Genomic DNA, 19128 nt, shown 5'->3' on the forward strand with positions numbered 1-19128 from the left:
CGCAGCTGGACTATGAGGCATTCAGTGCGGGGTCTCCTGGGATTCCGCCGGCGCCGAAGCCAACTGCGGGTCAATGAGAAACAGCCGGTAGTGTCTGGCAGACGGGTGGTGGGAGATGGAGTCAGTGAGCACCGTGAGGGCGGACGGGGATCAGGCAGGGCAGGGTGTGCGGATCTCACTAATTCGTGTGACGCAGATGAGCCACATTCAAACCCAGCAGCTGGAGACAATGCAGCGGGAGCCATTGTCTGAGTGCAGAGAGGTTCACTGAGCTGCATGCGCCTTGGTGACGTGTACAGCAGTGATACAGCACTGACCTGGTAGTCTGCAGTCCACAGGTTTATCTTCATGTCGTAACAACCTGCGCACCAGTGCCCAGAGAGCTGTTCTCCAGATGCCCCAAGCTGTCCGCCCTGTGACCTTAAGCATTTTATGGTGCTACTCTTTATGCTGTTTACACAGCTCGGAGAGCACAGCTCCCTGTCTGAGCAGGGAAGACTCCTTCCTTCTCACTCCTACAGACACACGTGTGCAGTCTTTTGTTAAATTTTCATTGTTCTAACATGGAGAGAGTTGCTGAAAAAACCCAGGGTGAATTATTTCATATATATTAATTGAGCAAACAGTATTTTTGAATAAGAAGGTCAGCCCTTAAAGTGAATCTTTTTAGGTATTTAGCTCAGCCTTAAGCATAACCTATCCAGAGCAAGAAAGGATTCCTTTTGTACTGCAGTGAACAGTGCCCTTTAGCGGGCAAATTAATGGTTAGAAACTTCCTTATGAAAAAATTCATGCAGCTCCCCTGTATGAAGAATCTCTGGTTTAAACATGTGGAAGAGTTCAAATGGAGATAAAATAGGGGAGGGAACCAAACAAACTGAAATGTTCAGTTTCAGGCAGTTGTAAAGAATTACTTTGAATGGGAAAACCAGTGTCAGTATAGGCAATGCCAACAAAGGTATAGAAGCAGCACTCCCTCTTTTAGTTTATATTCTCCAATTCCACAATAGATTTAACTCCTTATTTCCACTCTTAAAATATGTCTTGGAAATGGTAAATGGGATTTTCAGTTCAACTCATTGGTTTCTTTATGCACACCAAAATGTCACTCTAGTTCCAGTGCTTTGTTCTGTATTCAACGAAAGGCATTATGATTGTTTTATCCTTTCTTTTTTTTTCCTTGACATGAGGGAAGACAAAGGGACAACCCCCCCCACAATACAGCAACGTGGAGTCTGCAGGAAAACTCAGTAAAGCAATGTGGAAAAAGAATACTCCAAAGTGGCATGAACTATACACTGGTAAGTTATGCAAACATATGGAATTTTTGTTATAATCATCATGGCCATAAATCGAGCTGCATCTGGAAGAGATTCTTGTAGTGGATTTCCTCAGTATCTTTTGTTTGACAACAGTCAGAGATAACAGGTGATCAGCAAGAAGAAATATGACACCTGACATTTTAAATGCCCTCTTACTGTTATTTATTCTGCTAAAAAATAGTTCTTCATCCATTAAGTGCTGAAAAAGGGGAATGAAAGAGCATCTTTCACTGGGTGAATTCATGACAAGTGTGCAGGCCCAGGCATCCCTCATTTGAACAGGGAATATTTGGCTTCATATTAAGAAGCTGACTGCAGTTCATCATGGTACTAGGAAGAAATGTAGCAATGATTGTAGCAGGCACAGCTTTCACAGAACAGCATTTTAAACCACTCTGGTCTTTGGATACAGAGTATGTAACTAGATAGCTAGTTCATTTACAGAAAACCTATGTTGCCAGAACTAAGGAGACACTCATGGCAGTTGCAATGCAACTAGTGGCATTTGGAATGGTCAAATCTCATGACATTTCATAACAGTTAAAGGAATCTGTGACTTACAGCAGTGATGAAAATTTGTGTGGTGTGTGATGGTTGAGACAGCACTTATGTGGTGTCTGATGGCCATATCCATGGCAATGTGAGCTGAACTGACACAACTGGCAGAGTTAATGACAGGGGGCAGCTGCTGGAAACATCTATAACAAGCTCTAACTGCTGGAAGAAGTGAGACAGGCACTGACTGCTGAAGCATCACTGGGGGAGAGTGGGATATATTTCCAGTTGATGGCAAAGAAGAGAAGACAAAAGAGACTAGCATTGAGAGGTGAAAGTGGAAGGGAAATTTGAATTTGGGTGTGGCAAGCAAAACAGATGATACAAAGGAAGGGAGAAACATTTAAGCCCTACAGGAAGAAAAGTTCAATCAAACCAGTAGTTCCAAAGAAAAATGTGGTAGCTGCAGGGAAGGAGGGGAAGGTCACCAAGTGCAGAACATGATTCTGTAGTGGTGTGGGGAATGGGCAGTAGAAAAGAGCTCAGGAATGAAGGAGGGATTAGAAAAGGTTGGAGAAACTGGAAAGATTTTTCAGACAAGAAGGCGAAAAAATGAACCATCTATGTAAGTATTTTTGTGCTAAATAAAGAAAAGCAGAGGAAGTAGAATAAAGGAAAAAAAAAAACAACATGTAAAGTCAACTGAAGGAAACTTGAATAAAGGGAAAGGAGAGGGAAGGAGAATGGATTATGAAAAGAAACAAATAGAAACATGAATAAGTAGGTGGGAAAAAAAAAGAAAACTTGGTGAGTTTAATTTAGGTGTGTGCTTCATAAAATTAGTTTCTCCATTTCCCACAGTCTAAGAAAAAGAGCTACAATGGCATATGTAGGAAGTAGTGCTTTGGTACATTGGTTTGTCTGGCAGCTCAGGAAAAGGGGATCTCTTCTGGAAAATAAACCCCAAATCAATAGGTGTTGCTTTCTTTTTTATTCCAGAAATAAATACAGAGTTTGTAATACCTGTAATACTGCTCTGTTCCCTCTCCCCTCTCTTTCTCTTCTTTTCAGTTTTGAGTCTGCCTCAGACTTTTCAATTTTGACATCTTTCATTCCACCCCCATACATCAAATTTAAAGTCAATTTTTAACTCCTGGATTTAAATGAAATATTTTATAGAGTGTCATAGTTTTAGGCTTGTGTGGGACTCACTGTCTTAATCAGTTCCTCCACTGTCTACTTAATGGAACTGGCTTAACTCTACCTTATTCCGTTGCGTTTCTCAGCAGTCCAAGTGTGTTGCACAGTCAGGATAAAACATCTTTTACCAAAATGGATGCAATGGCAGAGAGCTTAAACTTCTTTTCCAGATCCACAAAGTTTGTCAGTGTCAAAGCAAGACCAGAATTTAGGCATTGCTGATTATTTCCATGCCGTAACTGTATGGAATACAAATAGATACACAGTCTTTACAAGATGTCAGTATCTGACATTAAGCTTTACCTATAGGGGTTAAAAAAGTAACATTCTGAATTGCCCACTAGATTTAGCAGGCTCTTAAGCTATGACTTTTAACCAGCTTTACTATAAATACACTCGCATTAAAATAGTGTATCTTTGTTTTCTTGTTGATGTGTGCATTCAATACCACTTTTCAGACTGTAGTCAGTTTGCTCTCTTCCATGCTAAATCAGTTATTTTCTATGGGGAAGGTCAGTTCTTTGCTGTGATGCAAAATGATCATTTCTTCTTGTGTTTGTGAAATCCAGTGCTAATATTACAAAGAAAATCTGGAGGCTTTTTTCTATTTGTGTAGCACTTCCATGTGGAAGATTCAAATTCCCATGTGGGGATTCAGATTACTAGTCTGGCATCTAAACTCTTCAGTTGTTTAAGTCAGGTTCAATATATCAGCTTAAGTCTGTGGGCTAAGCCAACAGTGTCATCCTGACGTGCCCAGTCTTTGCTGTTTGTACCTCAGGAATCTACAGGGTCTGCTTATGAAAGTTGTGTTTGATTACCTGAACCTACAGAGGTTAGAAATCACTGGGACACTTTTGATGCAACAGAGTAAGCAGGGAGCATACATTCACTTATTTTATAAAACTGAAATATCTTGGACATGTATAACATCTTTTATTAGAATGAACATAAACTGCTCTTACAGACTTTTCCTGCTCACATCACTACACTACAGGCACTGCTTTAAAAGCTGTGAATATGAGACTAAAAAACCATACTCAGTATTAGACATAAGACCAAGAACACAAGCCAAAATCCTGTCTGCTCTTGTGATTCATTTAATCTTTGAAGCATGGGGGGGGGGGTGGAGCAGTTAGAGAAGTGCAAATACCTTTTATACTGAGGCTTTCTGAATCACAAAGGGCAACTTGAAGTGATCCTGGCTAACGTGGGGGTCATTTATTCACAAATGTGGAAGCTGGAGATAAATTTAAAAGATCCTTCTATGAAGACAGCTAAATGGACAATGTATGTGATACAAAAAAAGGTTGACAAAGCTGGAGTTTGCAGTTTGGTAATAAAAAATTGAAGGGTGAAGTCGTACAAACCAGACCTAGATTCTAAAGAAAGGTGTTTAGGCATCTATCTCCCATTCAAATGAGTAAGAGGATTCAGACCTAAGTTTAGAAATAATTAGGGCATAAAGAGAGATAGTTGTCTATGTAGGACAGTGGGGAACACTGAACATAGCCTAAAATACCATGTTCCATTAGGAAAAATCTCTGACTTTGTTTTGCTTGTTCTTGGGTAGCATTGCACTGAAGTGAATTGCAATTGTGCATCCTCCTCACAGATGCACTGCTCTGAGGGGATAGGTTCAAAGTGGGGTTTCATCAAGCTTTTTCAGGTATGAATTGAGCAAAAGGTGAAGAGTGTGCTGACGGGCAAGTAGGAGATAATTCTCCTAAATGGAGAAAGGAGGCAAAAAGCTGTCGTTGAGGGATCGCATGCTGGGGAGGATTAGTCTGCAAATAAAGATTTTTGTAGGGTTTCAGGTTCATGCATTAACTAGGAGAGTAAGAATCTGTGTATTTAACCACATGCCCAACTTTCTAAGAGGTTCAAGAGCTGCAGAGATAGCCAATGATCTAAATCCACTTGTAGGCTGAGAAGAGGCCAAGTTACAACTAGGCTATCACAACTGACCTGCTGGTACACTTCACAGGGGTGTCAGTGGAGGGACTAAGGAGCAGATGACACATTGCTCTGTGGACAGTCTTTCCAGAACAAAATCATATGTTTTGGAGAGTACAAGTTATATTCACTGCATACTACAGTGTCTGGATGTTGCAGACTAGCAAATTTCACCATTCCCTGTACAGAAATCTATCTTTACTAATTGGGTTTGGCTAAAATTACAGACAGCTCAATAGCAGTGTTTCTTTAAGAGCTCCTCCTTCCCTCTCTGTACTTCTTTGTCTCTCTACAAATTATTGAACTCATTCAGGCTGTCAGTATTGAGCACTATTTCATTGACACTGGGGCTGTAATGGGGTTGAACCAAGATTCTGCTGCCCTGTTCTTGCTAGCACAAATTAAATCGTCAGACAACATACATCACCAGGCTGAGAACATGGAGGAAAGAGCTCCTTTATTACATTTTTTAATTCAGAGACCTTATTTGAATTAATTCTCTACAGTGGACTCTGTTCTTGAGCCAAAGAAATGTCCCTCACTTCACCTGTTTTACAAATGAACTGTAGATTCTACTTCTTCCTGTTCAGGCGGGGAATATATCATTTTACCTGGACCCAGCACTATGCTGTTCCTTCCCTGCATAACATCTGCTGCAGTTTCATAGCTCCAATTGCTCTTGGACTTGTTTTAAAAAGCATGTTTCAGAAATGCCTTTGAGCATGGAATTATTAGTCACCAGTTTAGGGTGTTCTGCATATATGTTTGTTGTTTTGCTTTTTAAATTAAAACTAAACAGGCTTTGGGGTTTAAAGTTTATAAGTTCTAGTTCAGGTTTTGGGTACAGATACCGAGAAAGGGAATTCATAGCAAAAGGATGTTAGTGCACTTTCAGAAAGTAATTTCTTTTTGCATGACCATAAACTGGCATTTAATCTTCATCACATTTTAGGAGCTAAACTGTCAATCAGTCTTCACAAAAGACAGCAGTGTCCCTCTGCCTGGTCAGTCCTAACTCATGCTTCTCCTCACTGTTGTAGTATTTGTGTACACGCTTTCCCCATCCACCTGAAAATGCTGACATTTACTATTCCAAAGCCTTTGTGTCATTTGTGCTTCAAACCCCATTTCACTATTACTTGATGTATGACAAGTGCACTTTTAAACCACAGTTTTGTTCTGTAAAGTAGCCCTAATAATAACAGTTGAGATTTGGCATTTCAGCTTCCTCACTTAATTCATACTAACACTCGCCTTTTCTTTCCAGAGTTCATCACAGCTTCATTTGTATTCTTCACTTTACTCAGCAGCATCCTCAGCACTTACTGTGCCCGTGACATCACCTGAGAGAAACTTCTAAAGGCTCTGTGGGACATACACTTGCTAGTAAGACGTTCTGATGGCAAAAGGTTTGTGCAAGTATAACTCAGAGTGTAAGCTGGTCTGAAGAATCTGAATTGTTGTTGATGAAGCAGAAGTAGAGTTGAGGGTGAGATTGTGAGCTAGAAAAATACATCTTTTATTCTAGACAGAAATAAATCTGGTATTTGCATCTGCAGGAGAATGAACTGGCAGCCCAAAGTGACTTAGTGCTGAATAACTTTTCCAATAACTATCTGAGCTGCAATGGGATAATAATGCACCAGGTTTTACAGGGCAAGAGTTAGTGATTCAGTCTCTGTGTGATGCAGGTGGCTCCTACTCCACCCACATATAAAAGAGGATGGTGTGACTCCTGTAAGGACAGATGAGCCTTTGCAATTGAGAAGTTTGAAAGCAGTCAAATTGCAAGAGGTTTAAGGTTCTGTTTTCTGTGAATCCCTTTTAAAGACAGGAAAGCTTAGGAAGGGGGCAACTGTGGAAATTTTGGTGGAAATGCTGGTGATAGTGCAGGGTAAGAGATAGCCTGTTGTATGATCATACCAACACATGGACCAGAATGCAACTTCACAGAGCTTTTAAAGTCGCAAGGATGTTACATTTGATGGGTTCTTGTTGGGGATGAGGGTGTTGCAGAGATGGCTTCAGGCTGCCAAGTTGTACAATTCTACTTAGATGGCTTCATATCAAGAAATAGTTATGAATGGGGAAACTTACTGTACAGAGCAGCCCACTAAACTGTACAGAGCAGCAAAACTAGCTCCCTCTTTTGGTCTGCTGGAAATAATGAAGAGAAACAAGTTCTATAGTTGCATAAGAACAATTTGACTTTCTTACACAAGAACAAATTGTCTATTGCTTCCCTAAGTAATCACCTTTCCTAAGCAAGTTGTGTTTGTTACCTGCCATTTTGTCTGGTCACTAATAAATAGCTGGTGTGCACAGATGGATGGGTTTACTGTCCTTGTTAGAAAGTTAAGTAATAGTGGTGTTATACTTCATACTTCATGTACTTTTGTGGTAATGGAAGAGTATTGGAAGTAACCCCATACAGACAAAACTGACAATAAGGAACAAGTTAGCATAAAAAACTTGGCCTTCCATCCGGGTGTGTCATTTCCTTTGGGCTGGAAGTTTTCCCCATCTTGTATTTAAGAGATAAAATATTTGTCTGACTTGCTTAGAAACTTCTGTCAGCTGTGGGAGCACATCCCATTATTCACTGAATTAGTGGATTCGTCTGGAGTTTCAAAACTAAGCAAAAGCTCATTAAAAGAATAGGGCCAAGTCCTTGAACTCTGTCTTCAATAGTGAGAATATATTTTAGGTAGTGTAAGAAAGTATCCTATAGTCTGAAATCACATCCCTAACTATCTTAGACGGCTGGAGATTTCAGGAAAAACCACCCTTGTATAATAGTCTTTCATGCTGTGTTTTCATAAAGTCTGAGGCAGCTCAATAAAGAAGCTCCAACGTGATGTATTTTAATCAGTTCCTACAGAGAAGTCATTAAAAAAATAAAACTTGGCAAAATCCTGCTTACATACTTCCTGCATTCCAAATCCACAAAATGTTTAGATACAATCTCATTTCATTACAACCAAAACAAACATTCTTTACTAGATGGCTTTCATTTTTTTCTTTAAATGATGATGTTTCCATACATCTTCTGTCTACACTGGCTATCCAGTTCAGTATATTTGTGTCTGGGTTCTTTATAAGGTTGCTCTGAGGAATCCTATCATCTCATTGGGCTTGGTGAGAGCATTTGGCAGACTGTAAACTTGAGATGGAGTGGGGAAGGTTGTTTAGTGTGTTTGTTATCTGAAGACAACTTGCAGAAATACTTGCACATGGGATTATTCTTTCAGTTCAGATCTACAAGAATCTGGATTTTGACCCTTTTTGTACCTACACTGAAAGTTTCAATATTGCAAAAGTTACTCTCATTTGCTGAGAGGGGAAAACACGTTCAGTTTTCCCTGTCAATTCTAATAACTTGCTAAATTCAGATTAATGTGAAATTGCTGAAGCTCCTTGTAGTGACCAGAAGGACACTAATCTTCCAATAATATTTTGTTTCCCCATGAATCATATGGACTTGCACAAGAAATCTCTCAGCACAGAGCTTCTGGTCACCTTCACAGCCATCATTCTGCATGTTTGCTAGTCATCTCCATTCAGAATATATGCTTAAAGAACTGCTAGCTGCTGGGCTGCGTAGTTGGAAACTTCTATCTTCTTACACAAGTGCTCCTTTTTCTTAATACAATTCTCTAGCTCTTCCCTCACAGATGACTCTGGATATTGATACTTCCTATCTTGGCCAGCAGTACCAAGCATGAGAGTTAAATTAGGAGCAGTTGGGAAGGAAAAGAGTATCCCACAGTGCTTTCAGACTGTAAAGCCTTGAAGGCCTTTAAACAATAATCCTTTATCCCACAGTGTATTCTCTGGGCATCTTCTTTTGGGTGCAGGACGTTGAGCTGCATAGCCTTTGGTATGTCCCAGTAGAGCCATACTTAAGTAACTCCCATGTGAACTGGCCTGTAGCATGTGTTAGTGACAGTATTCTAACTGGCTCATAAAACTGAGACATTGCCAAGGAAGTTGTGTGCTCAGGTAACTTTGCTTTTTGAAAATCAAGCTCTTAAGTAGTCTCTAACAGGTATTTTCTATGTATTTCCCAATCAGTAACCAGGTATTGTTAAATACCTTGCTTTTATAATAAGGATATCCCATAAGCTGACACATAATATATTTATTCTATCATACCTCACTATAATTAAATATATTTGATGAAAAGAAGAGTTGCTTGGTTTTCTTCTCCACTGCTGGAGCTCCAGTAATGTTAGGCAGCTACAAACACTTAAATAGGTGGGTGGTTTTGCCACAATTCCATAGCAGCACTGTGTTAGGTGTTCTGTCTGCAACACTGAACTGCAGTCAAAGCGTTGGTGCTTCTGTAGCTGTCAGAGATAGTCTAGTAGACATCAGGGTAGACACTGTCCTTAAGTGGAAACAGGAGAGTAGGTAGGTGTGATTATCATCAACTACATAGGAACTGCACAGTTGCTTTCCAAATCTACTGCTCATCTCTCTTTATCTTACAATGCCAGGATTAAGCCACTTTCCTGGAGCACAACACGCTTAATTTTCAATATTAATCCCTGACTACTGGAGGCATTAGATTTCTTCAGGGATTCACCTAAGGATAGCTGAAGTAACCAGGAGGATTTTAAGACCAATAAGAAGTATTCTGAGGTTCCAAGGAGAAGACAGCAAAGTCCACAGACTGCAAAGAGCAACTGATGTTTATTTATCTCCACGCACACATCGGTAGTAAGACTGCATTTGCCCCTAAATTCAAAGTAAAACACTTAAACCAGGGATATTTTCCCTGTAGATTGTCAAACACTTGTATTGCAGATGCATAGGAAGTCTTGCTGGTTTTGCTGAACACTTGTTAGTGCAGACTGGCACCTATTTGCAGAAGAATCAGCATACAGACTTTCATGTCTAGTGACCAGGAACTTCTACATAGGACTGCATCTTCAACCAGGGTTCCATTCCTTTGTCTTCTCCTGACACTCTGTAACTCACTGGTCAGTTAAGACTCAAAGGAGATGTGCAGAGGCAACCAAAAGCAAACCATCTGTAGGCTTCTCTGATACATCCCTTGTCACTAATCCGTCCTCCTGCCACCTCTGTCAGATGTTCTTGCACTGAATTTTAGGCTAACCATAGCAAACAAACAGTAAGAGAATTGCATTACCACTTGTACCTTGAGACAGTCTCTGTGCCATGGTCTATATAGGCTAGCTCTCAGTGGGGAAAATAAGTACTAAATAACAATATCCTAAAGAAGCAGGTTAAAACAACTGGCAGTAGTACGTTTTTCCTGTATAGCTCCTCCTAGCTTTTACTCCTTGGCACTAGAGAGAATCCGTACATGCCTGTAGTGTTCAAGATCTTTTGATGTAACTGCTGATGGGTGAAATAGCATTCACTGTATGTTGAGCCTGACTATTTCTACACCAGCACCAATAATTACCAGTAACCCATTATCAGAACTCTTACCCAAGTTGCTCTTTTGAAATGGAAGGTGAGCAGTGAGCAGAGAGGAGCTGGATCCTAGTCCTGAAGAATCCAGCATAGAAAGTGACTTCCAATGTCAAACAAGAGGCAGAGAGTATGAAAAGATAAATTATTCAGTAATGGATCCTACACACTTACAATGCACAAGTTGTAATGAATCTCAGTTGCTCTTGTAATTTTGTAAAGTTGTTTACCTAATATGGTAGATACACCATATGGTGCACTAAAGAGAGCGTTAGAACAAGGACACAAAGATTTCTATGCTTTTATTTCTAGTTTTGTATGCAACTGAAAACTACACTCAAGCTGTCCTAGAATGCGAGCAGTAGAGGAACAGAGGCTGCTCTGACCCCTCCTCCTGCTGCAGCTTGATGCATGTCCTCTCTCCATCGTCCCTCTGGTGCTGTAGCCCAGCATTAGGCTGTACTCTGATGCCACAAGAGATAGACCTGCAGCCACTCCACAGCTTCAGGCTGGTTCAGCTTAAGTCAAGCTTTTTTACCCTTAATAAATAACTTGGGCAGATGATGTAGATTCACTCTTCAGGTACTCAAGTTAGGAAATGTGTAGTTGGGTAGGGAATGGGACCAGACTTCTATTCTAGATAGTTCTTTGGTATGTTGCTTATAGAATTTCCCCCCTGCTAAAACTAGCTATGTGCTCGAGTGTGGCTGGGACTCCCATGGCTGCAGCAGCATTCCTGCCTCATAGGAAATGGGCAGCATGTCCTACAGTGATGTCTGTAACATGGCACCTACTGTGCAGCTCTGTAACTGGGCAAAAACTGGGGAAATGGAAGTTCGAAGTCGTGGAGAAGGAAAGGGAGTTTTCTTTCTCTCCCTTGAGTTTCAAATGATGACTGAGGAAAGCTCCAGAGTACAAAACGTCGGGGAGCAAAAGATGAATATAGAACTTCTCAGAGGACTTAGGTGCTCCCTCCAAGTGATGCCACCTGGTGAAGCGACCAGTACCTTGGGAAAGGCTCAGTGCTGTCATTCTTACTCAGCAGCCAAAGTCTACTGCAGGTGAAGGGAGGAAATCAGAAACTAGAACAGTAATAGCCCTTACCATAAGCTGAATTTCTAACATTTTTGATTTAAAGGTATTTACTCACCCTCTTATTCGAGGCCTGTGTGTTAAGAACAGATACCTGCCAGTTTTCATGTTTGAAACTTTTGGCAAAGAGCGTCTCCCTTGTAGACACATTTGCATATCTGAGAGCAAGGCAAGACACAGCACAGTATTCTGGTGCTGTTTCCATCGCTCACAGGGCCAAGTATTGAGCAGAGCAATTCAGCTCATGTCACAGCACTGCAAGTGAAGTGATCACCACAAATATGTAACGCGGGAAGCGTTGACACCCATGTTTGGGCAACTCTAAGTGGGGAATACTCTGACCTATTTAAAGCAATCCCTTCTCTTAGATAACTCAGAGCTCTTATTCTTCATCTTTGCAGCCTTCTGGCAGCTCTCAGACCAGTCAGATCTGGGCATTGTCAGCCAGGGCATGAGCAGGTGCTGAGTCAATCCCACTGCAATACATGTCCAGCCTCCAATTCTGCCCTTTCTCAATTTGTAAAGCAAAGCTTATTTTATAATAGTGAAAGAAGAGGAGCTATTTTAAGCTTGATACCCCTTAATAACTTCTCACATGCTGCACTTTATCTTTCAGTTCATAGACTCCTAAATTCGTTCAGGTTGGAAGGGACCTTAAAGCTCATCCAGCTCCAACCCCCTGCCACAGGGACACCTTCCACTGGAGCAGCTTGCTCCGAGCCCCTGTGTCCAACCTGGCCTTGAGCACTGCCAGGGATGGGGCAGCCACAGCTTCTCTGGGCACCCTGTGCCAGCGCCTCAGCACCCTCACAGGGAAGAGCTTCTGCCTAAGAGCTCAGCTCAGTCTCCCCTCTGGCAGGTTAAAGCCATTCCTTTGGCCTGTCCCTACAGGCCCTTGTCCAAAGCCCCTCTCCAGATTTCTTGTTGGCCTCTTCAGGCACTGAAGCTGCTCTAAGGTCTCCACTTAAGGAGCCTTCTCTTCTCCAGGCTGAACCACCCCAGCTCTCACCGTGTCTTCATAACAGAGGTGCTCAAGCCCTTGGAGCATCTTTGTGGCCTCCTCCAGGCTCCCTCCCACTGCTCCACATCCAGTTAATATTATTCCAATAGTTCAGTTTCCTGTGAAAACAGTGCCTGGCACAAGACAGCATTTATCCAAAGGCGGGTTGTATTTTTTACGTTAACCATATTTACTTCCTTCACTATGGTTGCACAACGAGGTCAAAGTGCAGCTCTACTGTAAGGCCGGCGCTCAGCAAGACGCGTCCACCTGCAGCCAGCGCCCGGCCCGGCCCCGCCGCACCCCGCCGGGGCTCCAAGCCCAGCCCGATGAGCCGGGCCGCGGCCGCGTGCAGCTTCTCCTGCCAGCGCTGGGCTCCCGCCGAGCGCGGCTGGGCAGAGACACGGCTCTCCCCACAAGGGTTAAGCGGCAGCGGGGGTGTAACGCGCGCTGACACCGCGCGGGGATCATCCCCGGCGCGGCAAGGCCCCCGCCTCACAGCGCCGGGCTCGGAGCTGCGAGTGGACCGTTTAAAGCGGGGATCTCCCTCCTTTCACTCTCCACCCCTCGTTTCCCTTCCCAGCGCTGAAATCCCCGCCGTCTTCCCTCCCTCCCGCCCTCCGCGGGAGCGCTTCCCCGGGGCTCCCCCCCCAGCCCCGCCGCGCCGTGCTGAGTCAGGCTGTCCAGGCCGCGGAGCGGAGCCTGCCGACACCGCGCCTGGCTCACAGCGGCCACGGCGCCCAACCGCACCGAGGGCCGCTCCGGGACAGCCCGCCTCTGCACAGCGGCGGAGGGAGGGAGGGAAGGAGGGAAGGAGGCGCGGGGGCCGGCGCGCTCCTCCTCGCCCGCTGCCCCCGCCCGGGGCTGGGCGTGGGTCCCGTCCACCCGCCCGCCCCCCGGTTCCCCCCCGCGCCTGCCGGGGATCAGTTACACGCAGCTGGCACAGGTGCGGGGCGCCCTTCAGACTCGCGGCGGCGGGGGAGACCCGGCCGCAGGGAGCAGCGGGGGAAACATGCAGCCATTTTGGGCCGAGGCAGACAAAGAGCCGCAGCCACCGGGGCCTCCCCAGCCGCTCCGCCGAGCCACGGGCCGGGGCTCGGCCTCACCCGCGGCCGCGGCGCGCCACCCCGCGCCGCCAGCCCCCCTCAGCCGCAGCCGCGCCGCCACCGAGCTGCTGCCGCCCGCCTCCTAACTCGGCGGTCGCAGCCATTTGCACGGCCTTTTATAGGCGGGCGCCGGCCAATCGGCGGCGAGCGGAATCCCTCTCCGGCCGGTGATGTGAGGCTGGGCGCTTGCGCCTGCGCAGTTGGGCGGGTTGAAGTGTGTGTGTGGGGTGGGGGGGAGGGAGGGAGGAGTGGAAGGGGAGGGGGGGGGAGGAGGGAGCTGCTCACAGGAACCCTCCAAAAAAAAGATGGCGGCGGGCTCGGATCTGCTGGATGAGGTTTTCCTGAACACGGAGGTGGATGAGAAGGTGGTGAGCGACCTGGTGGGCTCCCTGGAGTCTCAGCTGGCGGCCTCCGGCCACCACCACCAGCACCACAAGGCGCAGGAGCCCCTGAGGGCCGCTGGGGGGCTGCTGGGGAACCATGTTGTGAGCGGCAGCAGTAGCAGCAGCAGCCCTAGCCCTAGCCCTGGAGGAGTAGTAGTAGGAGGCAATGCTAATGCCCAAACAGAGAGCAGCAGCAGCAGCAAGATGGGACTGAGTGCCCCAGAGATCACAAAAGCAGGTAACATGGGCAGGGGTGGGGGGCTCTAAGGGGAGAGGGGCCCTCCCCTCCCCCCACTCCCCAGCTCCGGCTGCCTCCTTCCCTCACTGCTTTCCCCCCTTTCCCCTCTCTCCTCCTTCTCGCTGTGGCAGGAGCGGGAGTGCAAAGGCTGGTATCGATCATATGGGGGAGAGCCTCCCCTCATCATGCCCCCTCGGTGTGTATCCGCGCCTCTGCTCCCTCCCCTTTATTTTCCCTCCTCGCTTCTGCTTACTAGAGGGTGTTTTATCATGTGTGGGGGCAGCCTCCCCGCTGAACAAGCCGGCAGTGCCCGTCCGTGACTCTGCCGGTCCCCTCGGCTTTTCCTGCCCTTGTTGCTGGAGTGTAAGAGGGTTCTCTTCACCTCGGGGGCTGAGGGAGGCAGAGCCCACCCCCCTTGGTAATGGCTGTGCCTCCTGTGCCGCCTGTGACTGCTCCCCTTCCCTTTCCGGGGGGGGGAAGAAGGTTATGGGGGGATTCCCTCTTGATAATGCCGCCGTAGCTGTCTGTGTAAATGCTTCTTCCCCTCCCCCTTCTCTGTTGCTGAAGTGGAAGGGGGTGTTATTAATCATGACACCTATTTCCTGTAGAGGAGGAAGCGAGGGGGGATTTCAAGGGGAGGAAGTCCCTCAAAATGCTTCACCCCCATATCTGCCTGCCTGGATATTCCTTCCCCCCGGCCCCCTCCCTTGTTCCAGGGGCTTGGAGGGGGTATTCGACACCTCTCATTCCTCCTCTGCCCTCAAGGGGGGGTTGTCACAACACTAGGTCCCAGGAAGGGGGGGAATTGAGGCCACAACACCCCACCTTGTACAATGTCTTCTCCCACCCACTCACACACCCCCCGTAGCTACCTGGGAATATTCCCCTTCTTCGTGCTGTGAAGGCTGTAGGGGGATAGTGTGAAGGCTGGGATGAGGGCTCACTACATGGGAATGGAGGGAAGCTGGTTTTCTGGGAATTAAAATTAATGTCTCCCCAGAATCTCTGCAATTCCTCCCCTCCCCCCATTTATTTTTTTTTTTTATTGCTTGCTTTCTTGTTGCTGAAGTGTAAGAAGATGTTAGAGACCCTCTGTTAAGATTAATCAAGCTCTCCCAGGAGGATCTCCTTAACCCTTATAACATGCTTCTCAGTGTCTGTCTGTTACTGTTCTTTTCCTCTTTCTGTCTCTGTAGGGCCAGGACCTGGATTGTGTGATTGTACTTGTGATAACACCAGGCCTCATCAAGAGGCATGAGGAGTACTCAGGACAAGAAGCTTCATCACCTTGTCCCTTCTCAAACCAGCTTTGCTTTTTATTTCTTTATTTTTCAGTGATCTCAGGCTGTGGGAACTTCAGGTCTGGAAGAACAAATGCAGTGAGAAAGCAGAGGGGTTTTATAGTAACCTGCTCCAGGCCATGCAGCATTTCTTATCTTGCCAGCCTCATGTTTTCCTTTCACTTTTTCGTGTTTTGCTGTGGTTGAGCCTCCTGATCTAACTGACTTGATCTGTAGGTAACGTGTGCTGGGCAGAGGGGATTTGTCTTACTCATGTGTCTTCCCTCCTGTTGCTAAATGCCATGTCAGGCTCTAGACTGGGGAAGATGTCTGAGGTGATCTTTCTCCTCCCTTCCCTTGGTTCGTATCAAATCTGCTTTCCCTGTTTTGTCTTACTGTAGTGTCAAAACCAGTTATGTTCAAATTAATACTGAATCTGCCAGGCTTTGGTAGGAAAACCGAGGCTTCAAAGCCATCTTCAGTTTGTGCTCTGTCCTGTTCTCTTGGCTCCGGGCAGGCAGCATGAGAGATGGAGAAGACTTGGTGATGAGGAAGAGCATTCTGTCTTCTGGGCTTCTCCTCTCGCTCCTTCTCTGTTTAACCTTGTTGTTGTTTTGCAGGAGCAGGAGGAGTGCAAGGGGGCGTTATTAACCATAACACCAGGTCCCAGACTTCAGCTCTGGATGGAGCCACCACAACGAGCACCAGCACCACCACTGCAGCAGCAGGAGCATCTGAAGTCACTGCTGCTCCAGGGACCCTCAGTCAGGGCAAATCGGTGGTTATCAGCACCATGGCAACTGCCTTGTCCACCAGGAATGGCAAGATTGGGACCACAACAGTGCAAACTTTGAACGGGAGTAATGTGGTGATGAACTCTCACCATACAGGAAGTGCTGCTTTCCCTGGGACTCCGGTGACTGCTAACCCTGCTCCTGCCCCTGCTGTTGCCCCTCTTGTTAACAATGGACCTGGATCTGTGGGGAAGGGAAATACTGTTAATGCTGTCTTGCCATCGGCTTCCAACACTGTCATCCAGACGTCTTTCCTTAACACTGCTGTGTCCTCTGCATCTTCCTCCTCGCCCACAGTTATCTCCTCGCAGCCACCACCGAGCATTGGGACTGGGACACCGACGGTAACGCTTGTGCGGCCGCCGATCCATACAGCAGGACCCACAGTAGCTGCAGCTGGGGCAGCCACTCAGAATGGGAGCAATACTGTGATCAATTCAACCATCAGTGTGGGGAGTTTTCCTGCTGTTGCTACAGCCACTGTGGGATCTGGAGCTTCCCTCCAGACATCACTTGTGAACAGCCAGTCTGGTTCCACTGTGCCAGCAGCTCCCACCACACAGGTCATCAAATCTGAGTCTCCTAAAGCTATAGTCCAGGCAGTATCCCAACAGCAGACACTGGCTACTGTTGGCCAGCCCAGTACTACAGGGGGTAACATGATTATTGGGCAAACTATGCAAGCGGGGCTCTCCAATGTTGCTCCCAATCCTGGTGGGATACCTCCTGCAGCTCCTGGCACCCCCACGGGAATGGCTAAAGGCACTGCCAATACAGCGGCACAAAGTCTGCCAAGGACTCCAACAGCAACTACGAGTGGAATAAGAGCAACTTTGACTCCTACCGTTTTAGCACCTCGCTTGCCTCAGCCACCTCAGAACCCAACTAACATTCAGAATTTTCAGTTACCACCAGGTAAGCAAGAGGATTGAGGGATTTTACTTTGAAAGTGTATTTCTTGCAGGGAGGAAGGGGTCCAAGTAAGATTTCTTGCTGTTCAATTGTGGGGTGTGGAAACGGCATTACATTTAACAATGAGAACTGTCTGATTTTGAGTAGTAGTGTAGTAGCATTTCACTACCTAGTATATGAATTTGGGTGACCAAAAAGTCTTTCCAGTGGCAATAATACAAGAATAATTGTGCCTGGTATCTTTGTCAGGGTGTGAGTGTAGATGAAGCTGTAAACAGCCAAAGCCTCACCATGGGATGTTATCAAAGGAAAAGTTGCTGTTTCATTTTCACATTAAGGCATTTTGACTTTTAAGGTGGTTTTGTCAGTAGTTCATGTAGCCTTCACATGCTTTTCGATTCCCTCTCTGTCCCTGCATGCCCCCAGCACCACAGAGCACTCATGAATAGAGGAGCAGCAGATACAACAGGAGAAAACTGCCTTCATTTGCTTGAAATACCTTCAAAGTCCAACTTAAAAACTCACAGAGTTGAAGCTTATGATCATCTTTGTAGTCACTGGAGTTCTGATACAAAAGGCAGTCTTCCGCTGTCCTTACCTCACCCTGTTGTGTCTAGGGTTGCAGCTTTTGTAGTAGCTAGTCTCATGCTTAGTGCTGAGTATCTCTGGACAAGGAATCTAGTCCTGAACTCAGTGGGTGAGTAAAAGGCAGGATGAGAAGCCTTTCTGTTCCGAGAACTGTTGTGTCCCTCCTTAAATATCCTAGATTTGGAGATTTAAGATCATATATTTGCTATTATTTTGAACCAGGCTTGTCATTATATCCAGATCTCTTTTTAATTGAAAATACTTTTTTAATCCTGCACATAGTTTCCTGTCTTTTTTAATAGTCTATAGTAATAGCTGTGTTCTTATTATTGAGTGTTTTCAGGGCAGCGTACAAAGAACAACTGGTTAAAATTCACTGTTGGTACCAAGTGAAATTGGTGGTGGTTGGACATCACTTGTTTCTATTGGTCTTAGTAAAAATACACCTATTGAAACTCCTGAGCAACCTCAGAGCAATGCACCTGTCACATGAGGTACATCACAAACCATACGGTGTTACTCTACACCATCTTTTTGTGTAATATACTATTTATGGTATGTGATGCCACCAAGTTTGATGAAGTCTGTCAAACATTCTGTGTCTGTAACTGGCATAAATATTCCTCACTTTTTTTCTAGAGATTATTCTCTCTATGAGTAATTTGAATGACACATGTTGCTAATTTAACAAAAACCCAGCAGTGAAACTCAGACCTAAAATCCCAGAGCTTGATTTGAAGCTTGTGAATTGACAGGCAGGAAAAGCCTTATTTATTTATTTATTGCCACAGTGTATCAAAGGTTTTTTCATGTTCCAGTCTATTGCCATGTGCACCTGTATTTTCACTAATACTGCATTATAAACCTGATTATGGGAAAAAGACCACTATGGAGTCCAGTGGGACCTTTTTTCCAGGTAGCTGATGTTTTCCGAGTGCCAGAGCACACTGAAATGTGTTACTCTTAGAAGCAGTGTTGCCCGTTCTTAGGCATAATTGGACCATAAATTGCACCTTTGGAGGTCTCAATAGATCAAAGTAAACCAATACAGGTTCTAAACACTGGAGGGTTTTTATTTAGCACTTTTCTTGTCTTTCCCACACTTTAAAAATATTTATAACTTCAGAAGAATAGCATGACTCTTAAGGAAATACTTACAGCTGAATGCATAGGAATTGGGAACTGGGTTTTTGCATGCTAAGGCAGACTTAATATTGGAAATAATTTTTTTAGTGGAACAGATCGTATTTGTAATTGTGTTGGTTTGCATTTTTGTACTTTGCCAAAGTAGCCAACTTTGAAAGTGCTTTGCATAAAGCA

At 45.2% G+C, this 19128-nt stretch overlaps 1 protein-coding gene and 1 long non-coding RNA gene across 3 annotated transcripts in view; both read left to right on the forward strand.

Moving 5' to 3' along the window:
- Window positions 1-1185: 1185 nt before the first annotated feature.
- Window positions 1186-7841, forward strand: LOC133216676 (uncharacterized). The gene is made up of 2 exons (XR_009726694.1): window positions 1186-1301; window positions 6241-7841. It is a non-coding gene; the product is annotated as an uncharacterized LOC133216676 (long non-coding RNA).
- Window positions 7842-13863: 6022 nt separating this feature from the next.
- TAF4 (TATA-box binding protein associated factor 4) overlaps window positions 13864-19128 on the forward strand; it is a 37247-nt gene continuing 31982 nt past the window's right edge. The window contains exons 1-2 of one of the 2 annotated variants that reach the window (XR_009726695.1): window positions 13864-14234; window positions 16135-17223. Coding sequence is in view for 1 of the 2 variants with exons in the window: in XM_061361598.1 (XP_061217582.1) it covers window positions 13919-14234; window positions 16135-17223 (1405 nt within the window). In the remaining variant the exon portion in view is untranslated. The remainder of the gene's footprint in view (window positions 14235-16134; window positions 17224-19128) is intronic. The other variant, XM_061361598.1, reaches the window with a different exon arrangement.

This window comes from Neopsephotus bourkii, unplaced genomic scaffold, assembly GCF_033783945.1.
Source record: "Neopsephotus bourkii isolate Nb327-2 ecotype Australia unplaced genomic scaffold, CSIRO-AGI_Nbou_v1 NB_1060, whole genome shotgun sequence".
NCBI lineage: Eukaryota > Metazoa > Chordata > Aves > Psittaciformes > Psittacidae > Neopsephotus > Neopsephotus bourkii.